Source organism: Salmo salar, unplaced genomic scaffold (assembly GCF_965601325.2).
Source record: "Salmo salar unplaced genomic scaffold, fSalSal1 ptg000432l, whole genome shotgun sequence".
Classification (NCBI taxonomy): domain Eukaryota; kingdom Metazoa; phylum Chordata; class Actinopteri; order Salmoniformes; family Salmonidae; genus Salmo; species Salmo salar.
The window spans coordinates 1,041,021-1,062,293 of NW_027675387.1; the positions used below are offsets into that span (position 1 = coordinate 1,041,021).

Sequence of the window (21,273 nt, forward strand, 5' to 3'; positions counted from 1 at the left end):
CAACAAATATATCCTATATTTTTGTTGGAAAAGTTTGCTCACCACCAACAGAAAACAACTTCCATTTCCCATGATAATCAACTACAATGCTTCACCTTCACCAATATAAACATGGTGTCTACTGGCTGTCAACAATTAAAAACAAGAAAAAAAACACGTATTTCTAAATAATAATATACAATAGGATTATTTGTCCTTTTTCTTTCTATAGAATCCTAAATCCCACTAGCTTCTAGAACATTCGTCTTCCTAAAACTCACTAGCTTCTAGAACTCTCGTCTTCCTAAAACTCACTAGATTCTAGAACTCTCCTCTTTCTAAATCCCACTAGCTTCTAGAACTCTCGTCTCCTTGGAACGAGCCCAAACAAAACTAATCTCCGATACGGAAAAACGTGCAGTCAAAATAAATAAAGATCCATAGCAACGCACTAGCTAAACGCAAAACACAAATCTTATATCCATTTGGGGGGAAATCAGGTTGAACCTGCTCTTGAAACTAACACAACAAAACAAAAAACACATGGAAATGGAGATATCTTTTACCTCACTGGTTAGAGGACAACCTGCAGAAGACAGTCAACTACATTTTGGAGTGATGCATTTAAATTTAGGGGTCCCTAAACAAAGGAACACAACACTTATTTGTCATAACTCATCGATATCATGTTGAAATCAATTGTGCCGAGAGGAGGGAGATGAGGTTGCACGTCCTGTTAAAACTAACAGCTCAAAAACCACACGGAATCTGGGGATAATGTGTACATCACTGGTTAGAGGACAATTTGTAGAAAACAGCCAGATACATTTTGATTCAAGTGCATAACCAACATGGTAAGTGCAACACAACTCTTTTTTTGTTAGTCACTTTTTGTTAAATCACATAAATAGTACTCTTCCATTTCAGAGCCTGGATTTTCCCCCTGAGGCTAATATCCATATCATGTTGAAATCAATAGAACAGGGGGCAAACGTTTAGGGTTCTACATTGTGACACTATTAAAATACTCCTACTACAATGTTAAAACATTCTACATTGTGACATTATATCATTGATATCATGAAACAACTCATTCATGTATTTTCTGATGTTTGATCAGATGTCTTTTACCGGAGAATCTCTTGTCACACTGATCACAGCTATAAGGTTTCTCTCCTGTGTGTGTTCTCTGGTGTCGAGTCAGACAGCCAGATGTAGTAAAACTCTTCCCACATTGACCACAGCTATAAGGTTTCTCTCCTGTGTGTCTTCTCTGGTGTCGAGTCAGAGAGCAGGATGCAGCAAAACTCTTCCCACATTGACCACAGCTATAAGGTTTCTCTCCTGTGTGTCTTCTCTGGTGTCGAGTCAGAGAGCCAAATGCAGCAAAACTCTTCCCACATTGATCACAGCTATAAAGTTTGTCTCCTGTGTGTGTTCTTTGGTGTAGAGTAAGATAGCCAGATGTAGTAAAACTCTTCCCACATTGATGACAGCTATAAGGTTTCTCTCCTGTGTGTCTTCTCTGGTGTCGAGTCAGAGAGCCAGATGCAGCAAAACTCTTCCCACATTGATCACAGCTATAAGGTTTCTCTCCTGTGTGTGTTCTCTGGTGTAGAGTCAGATGGCTAGATGAAGTAAAAGTCTTCCCACATTGAGTACAGCTGTACGGTTTCTCTCCTGTGTGTATTCTCTGGTGTAGAGTCAGAGAGAAAGATGTAGTAAAACTCCTCCCACATTGATCACAGCTGTAAGGTTTCTCTCCAGTGTGAATTCTCAGGTGTACTTTTAGTGCTTTTAATCTTAAGTAACTCTTCCCACAATCAAAACAGTGGTGAGATTTCTCTCCTGTGTGTGTTCGCTGGTGTATTTTAAGTTCTGATGAAGATTTGCAATGTTTTCCACAGTCAGAGCAGCAGATAGATTTCTTCCCTGTGGGTCTCTGTTGGTGTTTCTTGAGGTGATAGAATCTGGACAGACTCTTCTCTGACTCGTTAGCATCATGATGTTGAGGCTCCCCAGAGAATCCATGATAGTCACGTCTCTCTCCTGTGTGAACAAGTCAGACAGATAGTTAAAGGCTCACAACAGCAGAAATCCACTGAAAAAGGTGATGCCAACAGCGTAGCCATGATACTGTACAACAATTGACGTCTGTAATGAATGTTAGTATTACTTGACAATTGTCTTAAGACAGTCAAGTGAGCAACAATAGTCATATTTAGTCTTGTTTTCACATTAGTAGTAACTAGAAATAAGTAAAAGGTGTTGAACTCCTAAGCAGTGTGCCAGGCGACTTTTGTTCTCAAATATAGGCACCTTTCTGTGTTTGCTAAAATTGCGACAAGGGCGATGCGCACACAATTTGATTGCAGAAACACCTCCCTGCTAATGCAGAAACCGCTAGTTATGGATGTAGTATATCTGCCTGGAGCAAAAATGGTGAGCAAGTGGCCTAAGCTGTGCCATTAGAGATTCTGGGTTCGAGTCCAAGCTCTGTTGCAGCCGGCCGCGACCGGGAGGCCCATGGGGCGACGCACAATTGGCCCACCGTCGTCCGGGTTAGGGGAGGGTTTGGCCGGCAGGGATATCCTTGTCTCATCGAGCACTAGCGACTCCTGTGGCGGGCCGGGCGCAGTGCACGCTGACCAGGTCACCAGGTGTACGGTGTTTCCTCCGACACATTGGTGCTGCTGGCTTCCGGGTTGGATGGGCATTGTGTCAAGAAGCATCGCGGCTAGGTTGGGTTGTGTTTCAGAGGACGCATGGCTCTCGACCTTCGCCTCTCCTGAGTCCGTACGGGAGTTGCAGCGATGAGACAAGACTGTAAGTACTAATTGAGGAGAAAAAAGGGGTCAAAAAAATATATATATTTAAAAAATGGTGAGCAAAGATTAGTTTTCACAATGTATTCTGAATATTACAGCACTAGATCAGGAGTGCTTCTCAAGGAAACTCACATTAAGCTCTGTGTCTATTCACTACTTCACCACCATGGGGGAAAATCAGGGGAGTTCTCATAGGCTGACAGCAAATAAAGCCTCCTTTCCAGGTTGATTATGATTATTATTATCATCATTTGACACTACTTTGGATTATAATTGTAAGGCTCGTTTGAATGTCCTGATTTAATATAATGTTTGTGTTATTGTCGAAAATGTACTACTTTATATTTAAAAACGACTTCAACCAGTAAAATGATCATTGGCTAGTTTTCCATCAGCCTGACAATGAGATTTTGTCCACTAAGTGTATGCCAAAATGGTCTATAATCTCACCTAACAATAACATAGACCTACTGTAGGACCCATAACTTCACCTAACAACAACATAGACCTAGGACTATAAATCATTTAATATTTTAGGTGAAACAAGGAGACTAAAATGTCTTTGTCATGACAATTCATAACCTGATCACCAGATAATTTTGTGAATAATCCCACTAGGCTACTCTGTAATGTGTTGTCATTCTAAATGTCCTGAATAAAGGAAAATAGCTCTGTGTGTTGAACAATAGCCTATCCATCAAGGAACAGTTCTCTACACATTATGAGCAAAGTATCTCTGTGTCCAAACAGACTAACGAGACCCTACAGTAAATCAAGTAGACAATAACACATAAATATCGATTTGTTTGGGATGTTGGATCCAACGTGGAGCACGGCATAACTGTCTTTACCGGTGTAATGAATGAAGAACTACATTTGACTGGCATGCAGAAAATGATTTCCTGGATCAGCTGATGATAGTTGAACATGTGACTGTAACTAAACAGCTATAGTATTAAGTATTATGCGTAATTATTTAAGAACCGCATTAATGACAGTATCCATTTGGGAGTTGTCAATAAAGTTAAGGTGACTCTCGGTTAGAACCATTGGATTTAGTAAACTGAAATGATTTAGGATTTCTGTGCCCATGAAAACTGTTTTCCCAGCGTAACATAAGGAGACAATAAATATTACGTAGTTAGAGAACATTTCAGAGATCTGAATACAAAAAAACTGTCCGACAGCAAGATCCAGTATTTAAGTTAAAGTTCATCATATGACAAGCTTAACGTTATGACTATAATTACTGTTCCCTGAAGGAGGGAAACTAGGTACAACATACTATTAAATCCACATGTTATGACTATAACTACTGTTCCCTGAAGGAGGGAAACTAGGTACAACATATTATTAAATCCACATGTTATGACTATAACTACTGTTCCCTGAAGGAGGGAAACTAGGTACAACATACTATTAAATCCACATGTTATGACTATAACTACTGTTCCCTGAAGGAGGGAAACTAGGTACAACATACTATTAAATCCGCACCTCGCTGGAAGCCCCGCATTCCACAGGTGATGAGCGTGAGACTCGGATATATTCCTTAAATGATTTAATCCTTAAATTTAATACCTCACTTCCCCGACCCAGGAAGTGGCGGAGCCAAACAGGTGTTGTAACTCGTTCATAACTGGCACGCAGATCGGTAGAAATGGTAAGATAAATTGGCACTTCAAAAGGAAATGGAAAAAGTTTGCCTATTTTACCGGAAACTTCAGGAGCATAACGTCAGAATTAACGAAGGCCAGCAGCAGGTGGGGAATTGGTTATTTTCTTCTGGTTATATTGACCTCTGGCTTCCTCAAGTCATTTGTGTGTGTTAATTATTTAATCAAACGCTTGAAGCATCAGTTCAGTTCAAGTTCTGCACATACAGAGGATTTTATTAAACACATGGGGTGTGTCTATATGGAAAAATACACTTCATAACATTTCTACCAATCAATTGTTTTTTTTTTTTAATCTGCCCTAGAACATACAACATACATGCATTCAGACCCCTTCCCTTTTTACACATTTGGTTATTATTAAATAGATTTTTTTCTTCCAATTATCAATTTTCAGACAATACCTCATAAAGACATCACAATACCCCATAAAAGTGAGAAAAAAAGTTTAGAAATGCTTGTATATATATATATATATATATATATATATATATATATATATATATATATACACACACACACACACACACACATATATATATATATCTAGGTCATGCCAGTAGGCTACAGTAGGTTGTAACTCTCTAGGACACGCCAGTAGGTTACAGTAGGTTGTATCTCTCTAGGTCATGCCAGTAGGTTATAGTAGGTTGTAACTCTCTAGGTCATGCCAGTAGGCTACAGTAGGTTGTATCTCTCTAGGTCATGCCAGTAGGCTACAGTAGGTTGTATCTATCTAGGTCATGCCAGTAGGTTACAGTAGGCTGTAACTCTCTAGGTCATGCCAGTAGGTTACAGTAGGTTGTAACTCTCTAGGTCATGCCAGTAGGTTACAGTAGGTTGTATCTCTCTAGGTCATGCCAGTAGGTTACAGTAGGTTGTATCTCTCTAGGTCATGCCAGTAGGTTACAGTAGGTTGTATCTCTGTAGGTCATGCCAGTAGGCTACAGTAGATTGTATCTCTCTAGGTCATGCCAGTAGGCTACAGTAGGTTGTAACTCTCTAGGTCATGCCAGTAGGTTACAGTAGGTTGGATCTCTCTAGGTCATGCCAGTAGGTTACAGTAGGTTCTATCTCTCTAGGTCATGCCAGTAGGTTACAGTAGGTTGTATCTCTCTAGGTCATGCCAGTAGGTTACAGCAAGTTGTAACTCTGTAGGTCATGCCAGTAGGTTACAGTAGGTTGTAACTCTCTAGGTCATGCCAGTAGGTTACAGTAGGTTGTATCTCTCTAGGTCATGCCAGTAGGTTACAGTAGGTTGTATCTCTCTAGGTCATGCCAGTAGGTTACAGTAGGTTGTATCTCTCTAGGTCATGCCAGTAGGTTACAGTAGGTTGTATCTCTCTAGGTCATGCCAGTAGGTTACAGTAGGTTGTAACTCCCTAGGTCATGCCAGTAGGTTACAGTAGGTTGTATCTCTCTAGGTCATGCCAGTAGGTTACAGTAGGTTGTATCTCTCTAGGTCATGCCAGTAGGTTACAGTAGGTTGTATCTCTCTAGGTCATGCCAGTAGGTTACAGTAGGTTGTATCTCTCTAGGTCATGCCAGTAGGTTACAGTAGGTTGTATCTCTCTAGGTCATGCCAGTAGGTTACAGTTGGTTGTATCCAAGTGGAAACAATTATCAACCCAATGTGGAAAGTGTTGAATTTGGTCAACAACAAAATGAATGGCTTATTTCCTACATGAGGTTCACTTGATCTAACAGAAGTTTCGTAATGATTAAGTTGTTATGTGGACATGTGACATACCGACAACTTTGATAAAAACACTATAGGAGTTGTCTCCAGATCGCTATGCATATTCATGCTAGTAGCTTAGCATCTCTCTCCATTGAATACAGTCGGTTGACGTCAACAACCCTCATAGAATATAAACAATAGATTACAATAATAAGATGTATCCACCAATAAAAAGACAGGATAGGTGGGAGATAGACAACCCACAGTGCAGCTTTGCGGACAACGACTCCCCTTGTTAGGACGGAGAGACATCTTGTCAGTATATCCATAATCTTTGGTGTAGCCAACCCAACTCTCACATGGCTCTATTGGGGGGAACGGTGTGTAGTAAAACATCACTACATTAAAATCACTACATGCCGTGGCCCCCAGTCTGCGGTCAGCAGATAGACCCTTCTCAAGTCACTTTTTGGAAACGGAACGGAGAAAACAAGGGGTAGCTTGTTCTCTACATATCAGTCATCATCCCAGGGCCCTCCGTTGAAGAGGTATTGACGAGCCAACTCCGAATATCCAAAGTTAAAAACTAATTGAAGGCGGTACTTACTGGTGTTAATCAGATCTCCTTTCTCCTCCTCTTCATCTTCCAATGTGACAGTAATCTCTCCTTCCTTCTTCACTCCAAAAACAGCATCATCCTCTTCTTCCTCTTGTTTAACTGAAACGTCTTTCTCTTCATCTTTCACTGTAACAGCCTCACCCTCTACTTCTTGTTTTACTGTAACATCCTCCTCTTCCTTCTCATCTTTCACGACAATGTTCAGCCCCAGAGCTTCTTTCTCCGTCCAGCAGACCTCCTCTTCTTTAACAGGAGGGGAGTAGTTTAGGGAGCTCATGTTCGGGGATGTTAGCTAGCTAGCTATCATTAGCGACTAGGCTAATGCTAACTTAACCAGCCAGCTACTATAGCTGACTAATAAAAATAACGTAATATTAAATTAAATAGGTTAACAAGTAGATACGATAGAAGTGTGTCTAAAACACAGTAGCTAATATAGACCGAAAGCGTATAAATAGGTTGAATCTTTCGGCTATGTTGGCTAGCAAGCTACCGAGGTGGTTGACGAGCTGTTTATGAAGAACCGTCCACTAGATTATACGTCACGCTGCAGCATCGCCTGAAAGACGCACATCGCCGTCTGCTGACTGGAGGGAAACGCAGTTGAGGATCACATTTTATTTTCAGACAAAGATTATTTTACATGAATTTAATTAACTTTTTTTAAATGTAGTTTATAGCGTATTCGGAAAGTATTCAAACGCTTTACTTTCTCCACATTTTGTTACGCTTTATTCTAAAATGGATTTAGGAGAAAATGTTCCTCATCAATCTACACAAGATACCCCATAATGACAAAGCGAAAGCAGGTTTTTAGAAATGATCAGAAATGTATTACAAATAAAAAACTAAAATACCTTATTTACATAAGTATTCAGACCCTTTGCTATGAGACATATTACAGACATATTCAATCTCTCCCTATCCCAGTCTACTGTCCCCACATGCTTCAAGATGTCCACCATTGTTCCTGTACCCAATATATATTTATTTTATTTAACTCAGCAAGTCAGTTAAGAACAAATTCTTTATTTAGAATGATAGCCTGGCCAAACCCGGACAACGCAGTGACTCCCAATCACAGCCGGATGTGATTCAGCCTGGATTCAAACCAGGGACTGTAGTGACGCCTCTTGCACTGAGATGCAGTGCTGTAAACCGTTGCACCACTCGGGAGCCCAGAAAGCAAAGGTAACTGATCTAAATGACTATCGCCCCGTAGCACTCACTTCCATCATCATGAAGTGCTTTGAGAGACTAGTCAAGGATCATATCACCTCCACCTTACCTGATACCCTAGACCCACTCCAATTTGCTTACCGCCTCAATAGATCCACAGATGATGCAATCACACTGCACACTGCCCTATCCCATCTGGACAAGAAGAATACCTATGTAAGAATGCTGTTCATTGACTATAGCTCAGCATTCAACACCATAGTACCGTCCAAGCTCTTCATTAAGCTTGAGGCCCTGGGTCTGAACCCCGCCCTGTGTAACTGGGTCCTGGACTTCCTGACGGGCCACCCTCAGGTGGTGAAGATAGGAGAAAATACCTCCACTTCACTGATATCCACAAGGAAGGGTGCTCAGCCCCTCCTGTACTTCCTGTTCACCATGACTGCGTGGCCACGTACGCCTCAATCATCAAGTTTGCAGACGACACAACAGTAGTAGGCCTGATTACCAGCAATGATGAGAGCCTACAGGAAGGAAGTGAGGGCCCTGGGAGTGTGGTGCCAGGAAAATAACCTCTCGCCAAACGTCAACAAAACAAAGGAGATGATCGTGGACTTCAACAACCACCCGAGCCACTGCCAGTTCACCCCGCTATCATCCAGAAGGTGAGGTCAGTACAGGTGCATCAAAGCTGGGACCGAGAGACTGAAAAACAGCTTCTGTCTCAAGGCCAACAGACTGTTAAACAGCCATCACTAACATTGAGTGGCTGCTGCCAACATACTGACTCAAATCTCTAGCCACTTTAATAATAAAAAATTGGATGTGATAAATGTATCACTAGTCACTTTAAACAATGCCACTTTATATAATGTTTACATATCCTACATTACTCATCTCATATGTATATACTGTACTCTATACCATCTACTGCATCTTGCCTATGCCGTTCGGCCATCGCTCATCCATATATGTACGGGGTATCCTGGAATGTTGACCTCATCCCATCAGTAGATGATGCCTGGCTATTCTTTAAAAGTGCCTTCCTCACCATCTTAAATAAGCATGCCCCACTCAAAAAATGTAGAACTAGGAATAGATATAGTCCTTGGTTCACTCCAGACCTGTCTGCCCTTGACCAGCACAAAAACATCCTGTGGCGTTCTGCATTAGCATCGAATAGCCCCCGTGATATGCAACTTTTCAGGGAAGTTAGGAACAAATATACACAGGCAGTTAGAAAAGCTAAGGCTAGCTTTTTCAAACAGAAATTTGCATCCTGTTGTACAAACTCAAAAAAGTTCTGGGACACTGTAAAGTCCATGAAGAATAAGAGCACCTCCTCCCAGCTGCCCACTGCTCTGAGGCTAGGAAACACTGTTACCACCGATAAATCCACTATAATTGAGAATTTCAATAAGCATTTCTCTACGGTTTGACACACTGAACTCTACGGCTGCATTTCTCTACGGCTGGCCATGCTTTCCACCTGGCTACCCCTACCCCGGTCAACTGCCCGGCACCCTCCACAGCAACCCGCCAAAGCCCCCACCATTTCTCCTTCACCCAAATCCAGATAGCTGATGTTCTGAAAGAGCTGCAAAATCTGGATCCATACAAATCAGCCGGGCTAGACAATCTAGACCCTCTCTTTCTAAAATTATCTGCCGAAATTGTTGCAACCCCTATTACTAGCCTGTTCAACCTCTCTTTCGTATCGTCTGAGATTCCAAAAGATTGGAAAGCTGCCGCGGTCATCCCCCTCTTCAAAGGGGGTGCCACACTAGACCCAAACTGCTACAGACCTATATCTATCCTACCCTGTCTTTCTAAGGTCTTCGAAAGCCAAGTTAACAAAACAGATTACCGACCATTTCGAATCCCACCGTACCTTCCCCGCTATGCAATCTGGTTTCAGAGCTGGTCATGGGTGCATCTCAGCCACGCTCACGGTCCTAAACGACATCATAACCGCCATCGATAAGAGACAATACTGTGCAGCCGTATTCATCGACCTGGCCAAGGCTTTCGACTCTGTCAATCACCACATTCTTATTGGCAGACTCGACAGCCTTGGTTTCTCAAATGACTGCCTCGCCTGGTTTACCAACTACTTCTCTGATAGAGTTCAGTGTGTCAAGTCGGAGGGCCTGTTGTCTGGACCTCTGGCAGTCTCTATGGGTGTGCCACAGGGTTCAATACTCGGGCCGACTCTCTTCTCTGTATACATCAATGATGTTGCTCTTGCTGCTGGTGATTCTCTGATCCACCTCTACGCAGACGATACCATTCTGTATACTTCTGGCCCCTCTTTGGACACTGTGTTAACTAACCTCCAGATGAGCTTCAATGCCATACAACTCTCCTTCCGTGGCCTCCAACTGCTCTTAAACGCAGGTAAAACTAAATGCATGCTATTCAATCGATCACTGCCCGCACCTGCTCGCCCGTCCAGCATCACTACTCTGGACGGCTCTGACTTAGAATACGTGGACAACTACAAATACCTGGGTGTCTGGTTAGACTGTAAACTCTCCTTCCAGACTCACATTAAGCATCTCCAATCCAAAATTAAATCTAGAATCGGCGTCCTATATCGCAACAAAGCATCCTTCACTCATGCTGCCAAACACACCCTCGTAAAACTGACCATCCTACTGATGCTCGACTTCGGTGATGTCATCTATAAAATAGTCTCCAACACTCTACTCAACAAACTGGATGCAGTCTATCACAGAGCCATCCGTTTGGTCACCAAAGCCCCGTACACTACCCACCATTGCGACCTGTACGCTCTCGTTGATTGGCCCTCGCTTCATACTCGTCGCCAAACCCACTGGCTACAGGTTATCTACAAGTCTCTGCTAGGTAAAGCCCCGCCTTTTCTCAGCTCACTGGTCACCATAGCAGCACCCACTCATAGCACGCGCTCCAGCAGGTATATCTCACTGGTCACCCCCAAAGCCAATTCCTCCTTTGGTCGTCTTTCCTTCCAGTTGTCTGCTGCCATTGACTGGAGCGAACTGCAAAAATCTCTGAAGCTGGAGACTCATATCTCCCTCACTAGCTTTAAGCACCAGCTGTCAGAGCAGCTCACAGATCACTGCACCTGTACATAGCCCATCTGTAAACAGCCCATCTATCTACCTACCTCATCCCCATACTGTATTTATTTATTCATCTTGCTCCTTTGCACCCCAGTATCTCTCCTTGCACATTCATCTTCTGCACATCTACCATTCCAGTGTTTAATTGCTATATTGTAATTACTTCGCCACCATGGCCTATTTATTGCCTTAACTTACCTCATTTGCACTCACTGTATATAGACTTTTTATTTTATTTTGTTGTACTGTATTATTGACTGCATGTTTTGTTTATTCTATGTGTAACTCTGTGTTGTTGTATGTGTCGAATTGCTATGCTTTATCTTGGCCAGGTCGCAGTTGCAAATGAAAACTTGTTCTCAACTAGCCTACCTGGTTAAATAAAGGTGAAATGTAAAAAAAAAAGTAAAAAATTAAAAACGTCACAAATAGTAGGGTTAGTATGAGTATTCTAACACACCTAATGACTTATCAACAGCTCTAACAATTTGACCCCCACAGGAAATCTACACTGGCAGTTATATAAAGACCCATTTACTATATAACCATTGATTCATGAAGAATATAACTTATAAATGCCTCAAATGTTGCAACTTTATTACCCCACCAGAAACCAAAACATAAGCTCGTATAACGCCACTGTTTGTAAACAAGCACTGGATAGCCTTGAAATCTTGTTTAAAACAATAATTTTGACCTTATGGATGGCCAGTGCTTGTATTTATAGTGTAGTCAATTCAGGGGGTAGTCCTGAGCTGAACTCAAACCTGGGTCCAGCAACTGTCAAGTCAACACCTTACAACTGTTACGCCAAGATGTCTGAACTTCTTGAAGAGGTCGCTAGGTGTTGGGTTACGGTTGCTACAATAGCTTTCTCTATGAATGTGAGAGTGGTTACATTTCTCCTTCCCCCATCCCTCAGCTGTTTACCAAACCAAGTCTCTGGACAGCCATTTTGTTTCTGTTTAAAAACTAGGTTGTCCCTATAAAATAGCCACACATCTATCAACCAATCTGCAGTTCAAACAATAACAAATCTGTCATTCCACCACTAGTTTGGTTATAAGATAAATAGCACTCCTAAAGAAGATGCAGTGTGGATGAATGATCAGGATAAAAATAGCACTCCTAAAGAAGATGCAGTGAGGATGAATGATCAGGATATAAATAGCACTCCTATAGAAGATGCAGTGTGGATGAATGATCAGGATATAAATAGCACTCCTAAAGAAGATGTAGTGTGGATGAATGATCAGGATATAAATAGCACTCCTAAAGAAGATGCAGTGTGGATGAATGATCAGGATATAAATAGCACTCCTAAAGAAGATGCAGTGTGGATGAATGATCAGGATATAAATAGCACTCCTAAAGAAGATGCAGTGTGGATGAATGATCAGTAGTGACAGGATATAAATAGCACTCCTATAGAAGATGCAGTATGGATGAATGATCAGGATATAAATAGCACTCCTAAAGAAGATGCAGTGTGGATGAATGATCAGGATATAAATAGCACTCCTAAAGAAGATGCAGTGTGGATGAATGATCAGTAGTGACAGGATATAAATAGCACTCCTAAAGAAGATGCAGTGTGGATGAATGATCAGGATATAAATAGGGGGTTGGAGAAATGTAACTAGTCTCAAATTCATAGACAGACCTACGGATGCAAGGACTGACCATCCATGATATCAACATTATAGTTTTAACCATGTTGAGGCTATACAGTGTTGATTTACATTGTTTCTAAACATTGGAGTAAAAAAAGCTTATTTAGGGTTATGATGGGGTACAACAGTTGAACTAAGCTCATGAGGCATGTGTTATATTCTTCAAGAATCAATGGCTATAAATAAATAATTTTAAAAGTCTAAATATAGATGTAGCTATTGCATATTTCCCCTTTAACACCAAACATCAGTTCAACAACTGCAGAGTTTGTGCCTCTGTATTTAAGACAGTACTTACTAGTGTTAATCAGGGAACGGTTTCTCAAAACCATCTTATGGCTAAGTTCATCATTAGAACCATTGGACGCCTTAAGATGCGTTTGGGAAACCGGGCCCAGATATCCTGTTTCCTCCTCTTCATCCTCGTCTTCTTCCAATGTGACAGTAATCTCCTCCTCTTTCACCCCAAAAACTGCATCCTCCTCTTTTACTGTAACACCCTTCTCCTCTTTCACTCTGAACGCGACTTCCTCTTCTTTCACTGTAACGTCTTTCTCTTCTTCTTTCACGGTAACAGCTTCACCCTCCACTTGTTTTTGTATTGTGACATCCTCTTCCTTCTCCTCTTTCACGACAACGTTCAGCCACACTCCCTCTTTCTCCGTCCAGCAGACCTCTTCTTTAGCAGGAGGACAGTAGCTTAGTGAACTCATGGTTGGGAATGCTAGCTAGCTAGTCTAATGCTAACTTAACCAGCCCGCTAGCTGACTAATAACAACAACACCGTAAATATGGAATAAAATCTGATAACTAACAAGACGACAGAAGTGGGTTTAAAACACAGTGGCTAATATACACTAAAGTGTCTAAAGAGCTTTATTGGTTCGGCTACTTTGGTTAGCAAGCTACCGAGGAGGCTGAATCACTGTTGCTACTGTTGAAAGAAGCGTTCCGTCCACTACATTATACGTCACACCAACAGCATTACCTTAAATTCACACACCGCCATCTGCTGACTGGAGTGGGTAACGCAGTTGATTAAAATGTATACTTTATTTTCAGACAAGTTTGATTGTAGGAAGCTTTTTTTACTCACCAGTGTAACAACACAGTGTGGTTAAAGACTTAGTAACTGAGTTGTAGTCACGATCTGGTTCCCTATAAGTACAAACAGTTATGTTTTTGCGTTATTACAAATGTATTGTAATGAAACAGCAGGGAGCAGGTCTCGAACCCTCGACCTTCAAGCCCGAAGTCCAGCGCGCTATCGACTGTGCCGCAAAAGCTCGAACGGCAGAGTCAATATCCGCGCTTATAAACCCAGGGTCGTTACAGTATTAACTTATTTAGGGAAATCTTCTAAACTACCCACAATTCACTATTTTACAACGTCATATGTATTATCAACTCTATGCTACCGGGTTTGTATGCCAGTGTAACGGTGTAATGAAGTTACATTTAAAACAATTATATAATCTTTATTTAACCAGGCAAACCAGCTAAGGACAAATTCTTATTTACAATAACGGACCCGTGTCTGTAGTTTTGAACCAGGGTCTGTAGTGACGCCTCTAGCACTGAGATGCAGGACCTTAGACTGCTGCTTGTGTGTTTACATTACATTCCGTGATAAAGGTATGGGATTCTGGGTAATCCACAGCAGATTTATGGAGAATTTGAAAATTGGGTGGTCCTGGGATAGAAATGTATAAAGTTGACATTAGATCATAAAATCCACCTTTTAAATCATACATTAGCAATTTATGTTTTAGTAACTACTGTTGTTGGTTTGGCCTCTCTTTATATGTTATTTGCCGAATCTCAGTTTTCCATGTGGGTTTTATGCTGAAGTTCCCTCTTTCAAGTTGGTAACAAACTGGAAAATGCATCTTCTTTAGGAGTGCTATTTATATCCTGATCATTCATCCACACTGCATCTTCTTTAGGAGTGCTATTTATATCCTGATCATTCATCCACACTGCATCTTCTTTAGGAGTGCTATTTATATTCTGATCATTCATCCACACTACATCTTCTTTAGGAGTGCTATTTATATTCTGATCATTCATCCACACTACATCTTCTTTGGGAGTGCTATTTATATCCTGCTGCTATGGTGTGGGATGTCATCTATAATAATGACATAAAGGCTATGCTGCTACGGTGTGGGATGTCATCTATAATAATGACATAAAGGCTATGCTGCTACGGTGTGGGATACCATCTATAATAATGACATAAAGGCTATGCTGCTACGGTGTGGGACGACATCTATAATAATGACATAAAGGCTATGCTGCTACGGTGTGGGACGTCATCTATAATAATGACATAAAGGCTATGCTGCTACGGTGTGGGATGTCATCTATAATAATGACATAAAGGCTGTGCTGCTACGGTGTGGGACGTCATCTATAATAATGACATAAAGGCTATGCTGCTACGGTGTGGTATACCATCTATAATAATGACATAAAGGCTATGCTGCTACGGTGTGGGATGTCATCTATAATAATGTGGCTGTTCTAAATTCTGTGTTGCTCAAAGATTTGAGTAATGAACATATTTTTGAGACAATTGGCTGGAAGGCGTCAATGCTTCAGGAAGCTTTGTTTCCCCATCATGGAATCTATCTATTTTGGATGCTGTGATTTTCCCTGCCATCATTCTGTATGTCTCTGCTCTTCTGATCTGCAGTCATGTTTTAGTTGGGTTTTGTTAGTTGGGTTCTAACTGGTCTCCATTAGTTGGACTCCAGCTCACTGACCATAGTGTCATGAACCGGCTCGAAGACCGTAACAAAAAGTGAGACAACATGGAGATAAAAAATAACAAAATATATTTATTAACTGAAGTAAAGTAAATACAATGAACAATGGTGTGTGTTTAGTCAGTAGTGTAAGTGAGTGGTCGCGTGTATACATGTGATAATGAGGGGTGTTGAAAGGTGCCAACGCAGACACCCAAAATCTGTCTGTGTCTGCATGGAGAGAGTCTCCTCAATGAACGGGGAAGAGGTGCATTTATCCTGGGACACACCCGAGCCCAGGTGTGTCCCATTTCACTGACGACCCTCCCGGCCTCCTGGGGATGTAGTTAGGTTTGTATGTAGTCTGGTGATATACCAGGGACTGGGGATGCAGTTAGGTTTGTATGCAGTCTGATGATATACCAGGGACTGGGGATGTAGTTAGGTTTGTATACAGTCTGATGATATACCAGGGACTGGGGATGCCGTTAGGTTTGTATGCAGTCTGGTGATATACCAGGGACTGGGGATGCAGTTAGGTTTGTACAGTCTGGTGATATACCAGGGACTGGGGATGTAGTTAGGTTTGTATGCAGTCTGATGATATACCAGGGACTGGGGATGTAGTTAGGTTTGTACAGTCTGATGATATACCAGGGCCTGGGGATGCCGTTAGGTTTGTACAGTCTGGTGATATACCAGGGACTGGGGATGTAGTTAGGTTTGTACAGTCTGGTGATATACCAGGGCCTGGGGATGCCGTTAGGTTTGTACAGTCTGGTGATATACCAGGGACTGGGGATGTAGTTAGGTTTGTACAGTCTGATGATATACCAGGGACTGGGGATGCAGTTAGGTTTGTACAGTCTGGTGATATACCAGGGACTGGGGATGCAGTTAGGTTTGTACAGTCTGGTGATATACCAGGGACTGGGGATGTAGTTAGGTTTGTACAGTCTGGTGATATACCAGGGACTGGGGATGTAGTTAGGTTTGTACAGTCTGATGATATACCAGGGACTGGGGATGTAGTTAGGTTTGTACAGTCTGATGATATACCAGGGACTGGGGATGCCGTTAGGTTTGTTTTCCTCTAGCTATTCTCCAGTTTGCTCCCAGCAGCGTTCATAGAACATAGATCCCTGTTCAACTAGGCTGCAGAGTTCCTAGTTTGACAGATAATTCAACCAGTGTGACCAGTGGGTTTCTTTAAATGAATGAATATGAAACTGCCTTAAATACAGATGTGAAGCACAGTATGTTTTAAATTCTCACTCAAAATATGCACTGCTCTATTTGAACGTCTCAATATAATATTATTATTTAATGAAAGGAATAAAAATACATTTGTATGCAAATAAAAAAGTATCTTAACTGCGTTTCCCTCCAGTCAGCAGACGGCGATGTGCGTCTTTAAGGCGATGCTGCAGCGTGACGTATAATCTAGTGGACGGAACGGATCAACAACAACGAGTCAGCCACCTTGGTAGCCTACAGCCGAAACATTTAGACTGTTTCTGTGCATATTTGCCTCTGTGTTTTAAATATACTTCTGACATCTAGTTAATAGACACCATTTAAATGTTATAGGTACATTGTTAGTCAACTAGCTGGCTTGATAAGTTAGCCTAGCACTAAACTAGTCGCTCATGCTAACTAGCTAGCTAGCTAACATCCCCGACCATGAACTCACTGATGTATTCCTCGCCTGCTAAAGAAGAGGTCTGAACATGAGCTCCCTAAACTACTCCCCTCCTGTTAAAGAAGAGGAGGTCTGCTGGACGGAGAAAGAAGCTCTGGGGCTGAACATTGTCGTGAAAGAGGAGAAGGAAGAGGAGGATGTCACAGTAAAACAAGAAGTAGAGGGTGAGACTGTTACTGTGAAAGAAGAAGAGAAAGACGTTTCAGTGAAAGAAGAGGAAGACACGTTCAGAGTGAAAGAGGAGGAAGATGTTACTGTAAAAGAAGAGGAGGAAGAGAAAGAGGAGGATGTTACAGTAAAAGAAGAGGAGGAAGAGAAAGAGGAGGATGTAGTTTTTGGAGTGAAGGAGGAGAAAGAGGGAGAGATAACGGTCATATTGACAGAGTAGTCAGGAGATCTGATTACCATCAGTAAGTACTGTCTTAAAAACGGGCTCTAACTCTCCAAAGGTTTTGAACGAACGTGTTGTTTTAAAGCAGCATGCTACTGAAATTCTATACTTGAAGATGTTGTTCTGTACTATAGGAATTCATGTTATAATATAATGTTAAAGCTACATTTTAAAATGGATGATTAAAGCCCTGAATGCTGATTGGCTGACAGCCGTGGTATATCAGGCCGTATACCACGGGTATGTCATGTATTTTTACTGTTCTAATTATGTTGGTAACATGTTTATAATAGCAATAAGACACCTCAGGGGTTTGTGATAGATGGCCAATATACCACGGCTAAGTTCTGTATCCGGGCACTCTGTGTTGAGTCGTGCTTAAGAACAGTCTTTAACCGTGCTATATTGGCCATATACCACACTTCCTCTGGCCTTATTACTTAACTGTAACATGTGTATACCATCAGAGTCCCCCCACCACAAAATCACAACTTAATTGTCTCACAGAATGGCAAACATGTTATAAATGAAATTTTTGACGTGTGTCCATTGTAGGCCTTGCGTAGAGTGTGTATACCCGCAAAAAGCAGATTTCTAAATAATGTTGGAGAAATACATAAAATAAGTGTCACGTCCTGACCATAGTAACTGGTTATTTTCTATGGTAGAGTAGGTCAGGGTGTGACAGGCGGTGTTTTGTGTTTTTCTATGTTTTCTATTTCTATGTGTTAGTTCTAGGTTTTCTATTTCTATGTTTTTTGGGGGGGTTGATCTCCAATTGGAGGCAGCTGGTCCTCGTTGCCTCTGATTGGAGATCATATTTAAGTAGGGGTTTTTCTTCCTGGGTTTTTGTGGGCAGTTGCATTCTGTTTAGTCTCTGTACCTGACAGAACTGTAAGTTGATAATTTCCTTTTGTTATTTTATCATTAGTGTTTTGAGTAAATAAATATAATAATGAACACTCAACACGCTGCGTTTTGGTCCCCTCTATACGACGCCCGTTACAATAAGAAGCATTATTGAAATGAAATGGACACGTGTTATGGGGAGACTGAACATATTAGCAAAAGGACAAGCGTTTTGGGGAGACTGAAAATATTAGCAAAAGGACAAGTGTTTTGGGGAGACTGAACATAATAGCAAAAGGACAGTTTGTAAGTCTTCAAAATAACAATTTTGAAGGAAAGGTGTGGCTAAACAAAAAAATATAATTTAGAGAGATAGTAATGTCCATTATTACTTTAGAGATGAAGTGGGACACCAACAAAACGTTATTAACAATGGATCAACTGCAGCCTATAACACTGACTGGAATAGTAATATATATTATTATAGAGCTCTGATCAGCCTATAAACATGACATTATCTATTATTATAGAGCTCTGCTCAGCCTATAAACATGACATTATCTATTATTATAGAGCTCTGATCAGCCTGTAAACATGACATTATCTATTATTATAGAGCTCTGCTCAGCCTATAAACATGACATTATCTATTATTATAGAGCTCTGCTCAGCCTATAAACATGACATTATCTATTATTATAGAGCTCTGCTCAGCCTATAAACATGACATTATCTATTATTATAGAGCTCTGCTCAGCCTATAAACATGACATTATCTATTATTATAGAGCTCTGATCAGCCTATAAACATGACATTATGTATTATTATAGAGCTCTGATCAGCCTATAAACATGACATTCCCTGAGAGATTAGATTTGGAGCTCTTCATCATTTGTTTTTAAATCTCACCGTCACCAAGTTTATTATTAATGATGTAATGTTGTGAAGACTGACCTCAGGGTATTGAGGGATCTAGTCTAGATTAAACCTCATAGGAAGACATTTTTATTTAATGCAGGTTTCATTCAGGTCTCTGTTTAACTAGATACTCTGTTTGTCTTTGGCAGGAGAGAGACCAGACTCTGACAGCAGGAAGAGTTCCTCAGGGGAAACAGACCCAGAGACACCTAACCATTACCACTGCTCCCACTGTGGAAAGAGTTTTAGGTGGTTAGGGAGCCTGAAAATGCATGAGAGAATACATACAGGAGAAAAGCCCTACCACTGTTCCCACTGTGGAAAGAATTTTACTCAGTTAGGAGCCCTGGTTGGGCATGAGAGAACACACACGGGAGAGAAGCCTTATCACTGTTCCCACTGTGGAAAGAGTTTTAGGTGGTTATGGGTCCTGAAAAAGCATGAGAGAATACACACGGGAGAGAAACCTTATCACTGTTCTCACTGTGGAAACAGTTTTAGGTGGTTAGTGAGCCTGAAAACGCATGAGAGAATACACACAGGAGAAAAGCCTTTCCAATGTTCCCAGTGTGAAAAGAGTTTTAGGTGGTCGGGGAGTCTGAAAAAGCATGCGAGAAAACACACAGGAGAAAAGCCTTTCCAACATACTAATACACAGGAGGAGAAGACATACCACTGTTCTCATTGTGAAAATACATTTTCCCAGTCAGAGGACCTGAAATCACACGAGAGAATAGAGAGGCTGTGTTCTGACTTGTGTTTCTGACTGAGAATTTGTCCACGGCCAGGATTCATATGGCCAGGGTGTCCGCTATGGACACCTGGAAAAAATCAGCAGCGGACATTTCTGAACGTTTATCCAACAGACCTGTACATCCATGAATGGATCTCTATAATGTGTAACTATTTCTGATGTATGTGTTGTGATGTATTGTTTAATAGATGTACTATGTTAGGTATATTTATCTGTGGTTTAATTTCAACAGATTTTACTGATGCTATTAGATTGCTGTGTGGGGGGAGTTTTATATATACAGTGCCTTCAGAAAGTATTCACACCCCTTGACTTGTCCCACATTTCGTTGTGTTACAGCCTAAATGTAAAAAATATTTTTATTTATTTTATTTCACCTTTATTTAACCAGGTAGGCTAGTTGATAACAAGTTCTCATTTGCAACTGCGACCTGGCCAAGATAAAGCAAAGCAGTTCGACACATACAACAACACAGAGTTACACATGGAATAAACAAACATACAATCAATTATACAGTAGAAAAATCTATATACAGCATGTGTAAATGAGGTAGGATAAGAGAGGTTAGGCAATAAATAGGCCATGGTGGCGAAGTAATTACAATATAGCAATTAAACATTGGAATGGTAGGATGTGCAGAAGATGAATGTGCAAGTAGAGATACTGGGGTTAAAAGGATTCAATACCCCATAATGTCAAAGTGGAATTATGTTTTTGGAAATGTTTACACATTTAATTAAAAGCCTAAATAAGTTCAGGAGTAAAGATTTTGCTTAACAAGTCACATAAGTTGCATGGACTCACTGTGTGCAATAATAGTGTTTAACATGATATTTGAATGAATACCTCATCTCTGTTCCCCACACATACAATTATCTGTATTGTCTCTCAGTTGAGCAGTGAATTTCAAACACAGATTCAACCACAAAGACCAGGGAGGTTTTCCAACGCCTCGCAAAGAAGGGCATGTATTGGTGGATGGGTAAAAAAAAGCAGACATTGAATATCCCTTTGAGCATGGTGAAGTTATTAATTACACTTTAGATGGTGTATCAATATACCCAGTCACTAACTCAGTTGCTGGAGAGGATGGAAACCTCTCAGAGATTTCACCATGAGGCTAATGGTGACTTTAAAATAGTTACAGTGTTTAATGGTTGTGATA

General features: G+C 41.0%; 1 protein-coding gene and 1 long non-coding RNA gene across 2 annotated transcripts; one reads left to right on the plus strand and one right to left on the minus strand.

Moving 5' to 3' along the window:
* Positions 1–265: 265 nt before the first annotated feature.
* LOC145876119 (uncharacterized) lies at positions 266–13,664 on the minus strand. Its single transcript, XM_082971905.1, has 2 exons — positions 13,041–13,664; positions 266–2,028 (listed from the first exon to the last, which is right to left on the minus strand). The coding sequence occupies exons 1-2, from the start codon at positions 13,453–13,455 to the stop codon at positions 1,070–1,072; spliced, it is 1,374 nt and encodes a 457-aa protein (XP_082828031.1). The 5' UTR covers positions 13,456–13,664; the 3' UTR covers positions 266–1,069.
* Positions 13,665–16,909: 3,245 nt separating this feature from the next.
* On the plus strand, positions 16,910–20,414 carry LOC145876121 (uncharacterized). Its single transcript, XR_014391423.1, has 2 exons — positions 16,910–17,604; positions 19,503–20,414. It is a non-coding gene; the product is annotated as an uncharacterized LOC145876121 (long non-coding RNA).
* Positions 20,415–21,273: the final 859 nt, after the last annotated feature.

Coding starts and splice junctions, on each gene's coding strand:
- LOC145876119 (XM_082971905.1), bottom strand. CDS start 13,455: ATGAGTTCACTAAGCTACTGTCCTCCTGCTAAAGAAGAGGTCTGCTGG. Junction 2,029..13,040: donor CCGTTCCCTGATTAACACTA/GTAAGTACTGTC, acceptor TTGTTCACACAG/GAGAGAGACGTGACTATCAT.